Source organism: Phodopus roborovskii, unplaced genomic scaffold, assembly GCF_943737965.1.
Source record: "Phodopus roborovskii unplaced genomic scaffold, PHOROB, whole genome shotgun sequence".
Taxonomy (NCBI): Eukaryota; Metazoa; Chordata; class Mammalia; order Rodentia; family Cricetidae; genus Phodopus; species Phodopus roborovskii.
The window spans coordinates 17,151,650-17,160,547 of NW_026126571.1; the positions used below are offsets into that span (position 1 = coordinate 17,151,650).

Genomic DNA, 8,898 nt, shown 5'->3' on the forward strand with positions numbered 1-8,898 from the left:
CTACACAGCAGATGTTTTTAATTCAAGAGAGAAAACTAGAAGCAGGGGGAAGGTGAAGAAAGATGATGGGAAGGAGAGAGGAAGGGAAGGAGATGCTCTGCAGGGGAATTAACTCTGCCCAGGGGCTGCCTTTTATGGGGGCACTGATGGTTTCTGTTTCATTTGGCTTTGCTGACACAGGGCCTTGTCCTGTAAGCTAACCTGGAACCCACAATGCTTTCCTCACTATCCCAAGGGCTGGGATCAGGGTGATGATAACAGTACCCCTTTGTACTTGTTTGTCCAGTGTGGTAGACATGGTGGGGAACAGGAGAGAAAATGGGAAGCATTCCAGCGCTTGGAATCTGTGACCACCCCATTACCAGTCCTAGTTGAGACCAGTATCAATTGCTTATCTACTAGAAAGAAATTTGGGGCTAGTGTGTTAGTCTTGTCTTTTCCTCTTTAGTCTTAAATTGATGGATAATTTGACCTCTATTAACAAAAGTGTTGAGAGGAATCACATTTCTATGCTAAACCAGCACTACAAGTGGGAAATGGAAATAATATGACTCCTGGAGATGTTGTGACATCATTCCTGTCGAAGTCTGTTAGCTTTCAGATGCTGAACTTCAAGCCATTCCTCTTTTACAATTCTACTTGGCACACTCATTTTTTGGATCCAGCCACATAACACAGGAGACAGGCTGTTCTTCTAACTTTATGAGATCTACCAGCTTTTCATAGCAGGTGTCCAAGCCTTAAAAGTCTAAACGTGAATTATAGACACACACCGTTTAATAACTAAGACACCATCATTTTCTTACTTCCCCCAAATAACAGTCTTTTATGTTTCCATTAATAATTCAATTCATGAATTAAAATATTCCATTAGTCGGGAATTTGTCAGACCTTTAATACTGTCCATTTTAGAGGGAAACGGCATCAGCTGACCTTTCTTTATGTATAAGACCCTTCCCTATATCCTGTGGAGGGAACAAAGAACAACCCACCCTCTGCCCCCTGCCTTCCTGAACCTTGCAACATCCATGGAGAAATGAGGGATTTAAACAAGGAACAAGTGGTATATGAAAATTACAATTCAAAGAACAAAGAGAACCAAGCTCTGAATGATTTTAAAAAGTAAAGCCCGTGACTCAAAGGCCTTGGGAAAGGAAATGGACTTCAAGTGAGGGCTTCCAGGACAGTGGGCATTTTCTGAGGACGAAGGAGATAGAGAATGAGAGAAAAGTCAGCGAACACAAATGCAGGAAAGCGAGGGAAAGAAACAGCTGTGTTATTGCAAGCGGTGGCACTCCAGTGAGAAACAATAGAATAGGAACTCATACAAATGGTGTCACTGTGTAGACAGCAAGGACTGGAGATGGGTAAGTATTCAACACACTAATATGAATAAGTTTGATTTGTTCTAGATTTCATATGAGAGTGGCCAGGGTAAATAACACTGTAAAGTTCTCTGTAGACAGTTTTGACTGACATTTGATAGTGAATCTGCCAGTGTGAGCTTACCTATGTCTACAATCATAATCATGCATACAGCTTACCTATGTCTACCTATGTCTTAATCATTCACACCATCCACCAAAACTTAGGGAAGAAACAAAATCAAAAACAAAACAACAACAAAACCTTGTTTTGTTATTTTAAAAATATGGTAATTTCTTTTATTTAAAGAATCCTCACCCAACCATATTTGACTTCATCTCTGGAGTTCACAACCTCATTTAAAAGTGTCTATATACTGTCCACCCTCTGCAAAGAGGCGGGGCCCTTGAATGGTGCAGCTTGAGATACCTATAGAAATACTATGGTCAATTAGGCCAGTGAATTAATGGGGAACCCAGAAAAGTTAAGTGATTAGCTTGAAGTATCTGCCTGCTTGTCAGAAAAATAAACTTAAATGCAGACTCCACTAATTTATAATCTATTGCTTTATCCTCATGACTTGATGTCTAGTTATTCTTCCTAAAATACCAAATCAGAAACCGTATATGATTTTGCATAGGTACCTATCCTAGGTGATATAAGATACATTTTGTTTTCAATTAGCATTTTCCCAACTACCTCATCTGTCTCCTCTTTCTGTCTCTAACCCAACAATCTCTTTTAATACTTAAGTCTCATCCTAAATGTACTTAAAATCCATGTACTCTTAAGCTAACCTGTGTGTGCAAATATATGAAGCACCTGGTTTTCTTTTGCACAAGAATGAATATATATATATATATATATATATATATATATATATATATATATATATCCCTTATGGTTATGTTGCATATTCCTTATGGTAGACTATGTCCTGATAAAACCTGCTGCTTCCCCTAGTCTTTATCTCCAGGTTTTGCTCCTACAAATGGCAGTTGAAGGAGCATGCCATTTACCATTACCTTTCTACTGATACAGTTTGCTTCATAGGTTCAGGGGTGTGCTGTAACAACTACACTACTTCCCTGGAAAATCTAGAGTGACATGCCTCTGTGCCTATGACTACTAAGATTCTTTCCTCCACTCAGTCTCCCCAGGCTACACTGCTACACATCTGCTTTTGCAAGTGCAGTTGGTGTAGCGTACAATCTCACTGTGTGTTTATCTGATGACAAATGAACTTGCTCTTCCTTTCTGAAGCTCACTGGTTATTGGTTTCTTGTTAAGTGTGCTTTCCCGTTATTTTGCCTACTTTTCCAACAGATTATTTGATCTTTACATTTATAAGGGCTATTGGTATAATATAGATATTTTCAAATGTCTTCTACTTCTTGCAAACATTTTTCCACTCAAATATGTAATCTAAAATATATTTTATAGAATTTATAGAATTTTTTGTTATGGAAAAGTTTTGAATTTCATGTAGCTATCCATTTGGGGTTTTTTGTTTATTTGTATGTTTTCATTTGTTTTTCTTAATGTATGCATATACTACTGCCACCACTATTACATTGATAACTCCCAGATTTTATTTCTTACCTGATCTTTATTTATGTCTTATATTTTAATGCTTTAGTCCATATAAATACATCTAGGATTGTCTTCAACTGGAATATGGTTATTAAACCAAACCTTCCCTGTCTTTCCTTTTAGAGCAGCTGTTCTCAACTTTCCTAATGCTGCAACCCTTTAATACAGTTCCTCAGATTGTGATGTCCTCCAACCATACAATTATTTTCATTGCTACTTCACAACTGTAATTTTGCTACTGTTATGAATCTTAATGTCAATGCCTGTGTTTTCTGATGATCTTAAATGACTCCTGTGAAAGGCTCATTTGAGCCCTTGCCCCAAAGAGGTAGTGATCCACATGTTAAGAACAACTGTTCTAGATCATCTACTAGTCCTTTCTATTAGATCCTTTAGAAGACTTGAAATGCCCTTTGGTCAAAGACTAAAATCCCCCTTTACATCCAGACCCATTTCTGGATACTCTGTTGCAAAGACTCTTGATCTCCTCAGGCCTGCTCAGTGCTTCACAGAGTTAGTGGCACTGAGGGATTTTACTTTGCTAACAAATCAGAGTACAGTGATGACTTCTGAAGTTGTTATGGAAGTTGGTTGTGTGAAAAACTCATTCAATGGACAGCACTCATTCAATGTGAGCAGAAATCTTTTCAGTCTTTCTACCTCAAGTAGAGTTTTGTATCAACAAATATGAGAAGTTTTTGGTGTGATTGTGTGTGTGTGTGTGTGTGTGTGTGTGTGTGTGTGTGTGTGTGTGTGTGTGTGCATGATTTTGTCATTTGCTTGTTTGTCATCCCTAGTGAAAGAACCTGTGTCATCTGTTTCTCATGCTAGGAGCTGCTCTGCTGCTGGGCTACACCCTCATCCTTTTCAAGTCATTTAAGATAAGTCTCACTCCCTTGCCCAGGCTTACCTTCCACTTGCACTCTAGCCTGAGCAGGCCTTGAACATGTCACTCTCCTGCATTTGTCCTCTGAGAGCTGGGAAGATGGACCTGTACCACCAATCTAGTTTCAAGCAGAAAAGTTTTAATGAACTTATGTGATCTTATCAAAATGCCAATTCAGTATTTTATTTCCTCCTGAAAAGGTATGCCATATTAATGATACTGTTTGCTTGATTCCCTAGGCCAGTTCTTCAGAGGGCTCATCCCTATGTCTTCCCCCTGAGTTCTGCCTACTTCCCGGTGAAAACGTACGTGGGGGCAGACACTGGAGTGCTCTTGGAGAGAAGTCCCATGGGGACTGTACCTGACCCTCTGAGAGTGACTAAAGCCTCCATGGTGGCAACTTCTGGAAAGGAAGAAGGTCGAGGAGAGCTGCAGAGTGTCTCGCCACAACAGGCTCAGCCGGAGAAGAATGCCAGTGGCATCATCGGCAATGCCCGGGCTGAGCTCAGCCTCAGGCTCAGTGCAGCTGCTGAGACCATGATGCCAGCTTGTGTACAGGAGACCAGCCAGCAAGACATGGCATCTCCTGGTGTTCTACATGAGGTGGCCCAAGTGTCTCCCACACACAACACTCCTGATGACCCCCAGCTGCAAGGAAGCAAGGACCTGGCAACACCAGGCCCGGATCCTACTGCAGAAGAACTTACATCTGCACCAGTTTTAATGCCAGCTGTTCAGCACGCTCACCGTGCTATCCTACATGGCCTGACAAATACTAGCACCTGTCTAGTACCTGAAGATTCCTTGGTGGAGTCCAAGGCAAACTCAAACAGTGAGAAACCTGAGAAGCCAAGCTGTCCCAGCAGGGCCACCTGTTCCAGCAGCAAAAGTCAAATGCTCTGTGATGTTCCTTCTTCTGACAAGATGGAGGGAATTGTACAGGCTTCAGAGCCAGCAATGGGGGTTCACTTGTCCCCTTCTGCAGACAGACCTGACCGGCAAGAGCAGAAAGTCAACAGTAACACCACAGTGGGGTCCAGTGAACTTGTAGCAAGAGGAGGATGCTCGCAGATCAAACAGCCCTCTGCTCCTGCAAAGCTTCCCCCATCCTCCATCCCCAGCGGAGATCCCACATGTTCTCCAGATGCAAAGAAGGTACCGCTGCCAGTGCAGCATCCGGTGTCAAGGTTCAAAGAAGCCAGTACAATGACCTGCCAGGCTGAAAGGGAGACTAAGGAGGTCCCTGAAAGAGCTTGGCAAGATGCCGAGGTGCAGGCAGTGGCGAGTGTGGAGAGCAGGTCTGTCTCTACTAGCCCCAGCATCCTCCCGGCATTCTTAAAGGAAATCCCCACTCCTGAGCAGGAGAACGGGCAAGAGCAGCTACGTGTAGTTTGCCACGGTGAAGGCAGTGGAGGCCACTTGCTGGAACTCTCTAACAGCATGGTAGACCCACAGGAGTCAAGGCAGAGCATTGGCATTGTGCCACATGTACACATCCAGCCAGCTGCTGCCACTCCTGCAGCTTTCCAGGGGAAAGGCAAACCAGACAACCAACCAAGGGAAGCCTTTAAATCCTCACTGACAGCCTCCATTCAGAACCAGGATACAGAGAAAGATGGGCAGTCTTCAGCAAGCCAAGAGGCAACCTCCAAGCAGCCTACCGGTACTAATCCTGGCTCCCAGAAAGCTAGCCCCGTTGGGCAGATTTCCCTCATTGCTGGAAGTCAAGCTGAGATATGTCATGGGTTGGGGAACTCTGAAACCAGGCCACCTGAATTTGTAGTGAAAACTACCAATGACCACAAAACAGGGCCAGACTGCAAACTACCTGACTTGCGCGGAGGTGTCAGTAAAGATGGCCAGCGGGAGAGCTTGAACCCCACTGATAACAGAGGTGCAAGGGATGGGAAGCCCGTTTCTCCTCATATTGTCAAAGAGCACACACCTGGGACCACCTGCACACAAGATGCCAAAACCCTATTGCTAAATCCTAAACCTCAAGAAAATGAAGGTACAGGACCAGAGGCCAGCCTTGCACCCTCCCCGGGGAGGAAGAGCCAGCAGAATACCTTGGAAGAACACAAACAGACCAAGACAGCCACGAGCCTGAGCCTGCCATCCGATGGCACAGGTGACTCGAGCCCAGGCTCTGGCAAGAGGACCCCTTCTCGCTCAGTCAAGGCCAGCCCACGAAGGGCCAGCAGGGTAAGCGAGTTCCTGAAGGAACTCAACGTGACCGCAGCTGCTGCCCAGGTGGGGCTCACACCTGGAGAAAAGAAGAAACAGGTGGGTGCAGACTCCAAGCTGCATCTGAAACAATCCAAGCGAGTCAGGGACGTAGTATGGGATGACCAGGGCATGACCTGGGAAGTGTATGGTGCTTCCTTGGACCCAGAGTCCCTGGGAATTGCCATCCAGAACCATTTACAAAGACAAATTAGGGAACATGAGAAGCTAGTTAAAACACAAAGTGGCCAGACTCGAAGATCTATTTCCTCAGATTCTTCTTCAAGTAAGAAGCTCAAAGGGAGACAGCAGGGCGTTCTGCAGTCCATGCTGCAAAACTTCCGGCGCCCCAACTGCTGTGTCCGCCCCGCCCCGTCTTCTGTGTTGGACTGAGGAAACGGCGCTGCTATATGAATTGTGGTATTCCTTCTGTCTGTCTCTGTCCCTGTCAAAGCTTAAGGGTTTGGGTTTCTGTTTTGTCTGGGGTTTGTTGTCGTTCTTTTCTTAAGACACCTGGGAGTAAAAGCAGTTATTAACTTAGCTATTACAAACTGTCCAGTCCTCTATAAATAAAATGCCATTTCACATTGACATAAAGAACACAAGAAGAGAAGCGAAACTCGGAGATGGTCTGCGCCCCTAATTCAGAAGAAATAATCCTCACTGGGTTTTTTTTTTTTTTTTTTAACACGTAATTGTTTATACAAACACATTTTCACTACACATGAGCCTTTTGGTATTAGTCTATGACAGAGTGGCATTGCCACTAAAATAATCTGCTTTACATTAAAACTAAGAAAACCCACTATTAGCAACTCTGTGATGACTTCTAGTCTTACGGAAGTAAGGATACTAGTACCACAAAGGTTTAAGTGGTTCATAAGAACCTTAATGTGAAAAACTGAAACAAATTCAATTTGTAGTCAAAAGCATTTAATAACAAATAGAAATTGGCTGTAATCTCTGAAGCTAACCGTTTTTATGTGGAAAAAGTTCTAGCTAGAAAAGTTAGCTATGCTTCCAAGTATGAATATGGCCTGTACCAAACAGGAATTTAAATCTGTACATTTTTCTGCACTGAAAGCAACGTGCATCTCTGTGTTTCTGAGCAAATTAAAATGGCATTTTCTCACAGTAGACAAAATGTCCATGACTGGAGTCATGAAATGAAGGATAATGGTAAATTTTGAATTATAAATTAATCCTCTGGTTAACAGTTTCTCCTTCAAATGTACAACCTATATCAACCTATATCCCTTCAAGATTTATCTTTCTTTTTTCTTTTTTTTTTTTTTTTTTTTAAAGCAGGGGTTTCTTTCTCTGTGTAGCTTTGGAGCCTGTCCTGGAACTCTTACTGTAGACCAGGCTGGCTTCTGCCTCCCAAGAGCTGGGATTAAAGGCCTGTGCCACTCACTACCACTGGCTTCAGATTTATCACTTTTAAGAGACATACTTCAGAGATCTTTGTGAAATCTTGAGCTTTGGGTGGCCATGTTCTCTCACTGGTTTCTACAGAAGGATAAACATGGGCCATGGAAACATCCTTGGGCACTGAGCTGGAGTAAGAGCAACAACTTGCACATTGGGTGTGCATTTGGGGAAGGCCTTCCTTCCAGCATCATTTCTAGCCAGTGCTGACCTGTTAACATGTTGGACTAAGATGTGAAAGAAAGAGCAACAGTTACCTGCCTTCACTGAAATCACTCTCGATGAGGCTCAAGTATCAATGATATACCCAAATATTTATTTTGGCTTTTCCAATTTATTTCTATTCTGTAGATTATAAACATGAAAATTACACCCGAGCTCTAAAAGCAAACCTACTACATTGCATTTGATTTCTAGGAGAACAATTTAACTGTGTATGTGGCTGCATCAGTAGGCCACGGTGACAGCACCCTCTGAGTTGGAGAATGATAATTACAGTGTGATACTTGGAACTTACAATGAATGTTTTAATAAGACACATTTTCAATTTCTTACTAATTGGCCTCTACTAAGAATGCTTTATAAAGTAGAAATTACTGTCAAATTACTGATCAAATTGCTATATTAATGACTGGAGATTTAGTATAAAACTCATTTGTCTCAGATGCCTTTGCTGGGACTTAATCGGTCTCCCATCTTGCACACACTGGGGCCTCCTGTCACATGTCAGCATCCATGCTGAGTATACACAGATTTCCCCCAAATACCCAAGAGCAGCTGTCCACAGGGCCCACTCCAGACGGTGGGTCCTAGCAATCCTTTGTTGTGAAGTGCTACAACAGAAAAGAAGAAAGAATTCTGATCAACAGTACTGTCTGTGGGTTCAGAGGAACCCTAACTGCCTAGACAGTTCAGCGATGCTGAGGACCTGGAGATCTGTAGGCATCTGTCCCAGATTCAGCAAAGCAAGACTGCTCAGTTTGGTGTTATAGTTATGCCTCTCAGATCCAAAACTTAAGAAGAGATATTTGATTAATAAATTCTTTGGTACTAGAACTAAATTTTTAATTTCTGCAAGACTCTAAAAAAAAACACCACAAAATGGGGAAAATTCCCCCCCTTTGGTTGTTTTAAAACTTATAGAATTGAAAGCTTTTAGAAACAGCAGTGGAAATGCCTCACCAAATGGATCCATTAAGCTGGGAACCTGTTCAGGTGTTTATGTCATGGTGACAGACACTCTCATAGTAAAATCCCATTTAAAGTTTTACCTTTGACCTTCAGGACATCGCTGGACCCCTTGCCTTCTTTATCCAGGGAGGCACATGATGGCTTTCTTAGCACACTCCTCATGGCTTGCTGTTCTTGCCATGTCTGTGTAACATACACTGGTTTGGGAG

General features: G+C 42.8%; 1 protein-coding gene across 1 annotated transcript in view; it reads left to right on the top strand.

Moving 5' to 3' along the window:
• The window catches only part of Gprin3 (GPRIN family member 3), a 59,051-nt gene extending 52,549 nt beyond the window's left edge, over positions 1-6,502 (top strand). Inside the window, exon 2 of the mRNA XM_051203081.1 lies at positions 4,084-6,502. Coding sequence (XP_051059038.1) covers positions 4,193-6,463 — 2,271 coding nt within the window. The 5' untranslated portion in view covers positions 4,084-4,192 and the 3' untranslated portion in view covers positions 6,464-6,502. The remainder of the gene's footprint in view (positions 1-4,083) is intronic.
• The last annotated feature ends 2,396 nt before the right edge of the window (positions 6,503-8,898 follow it).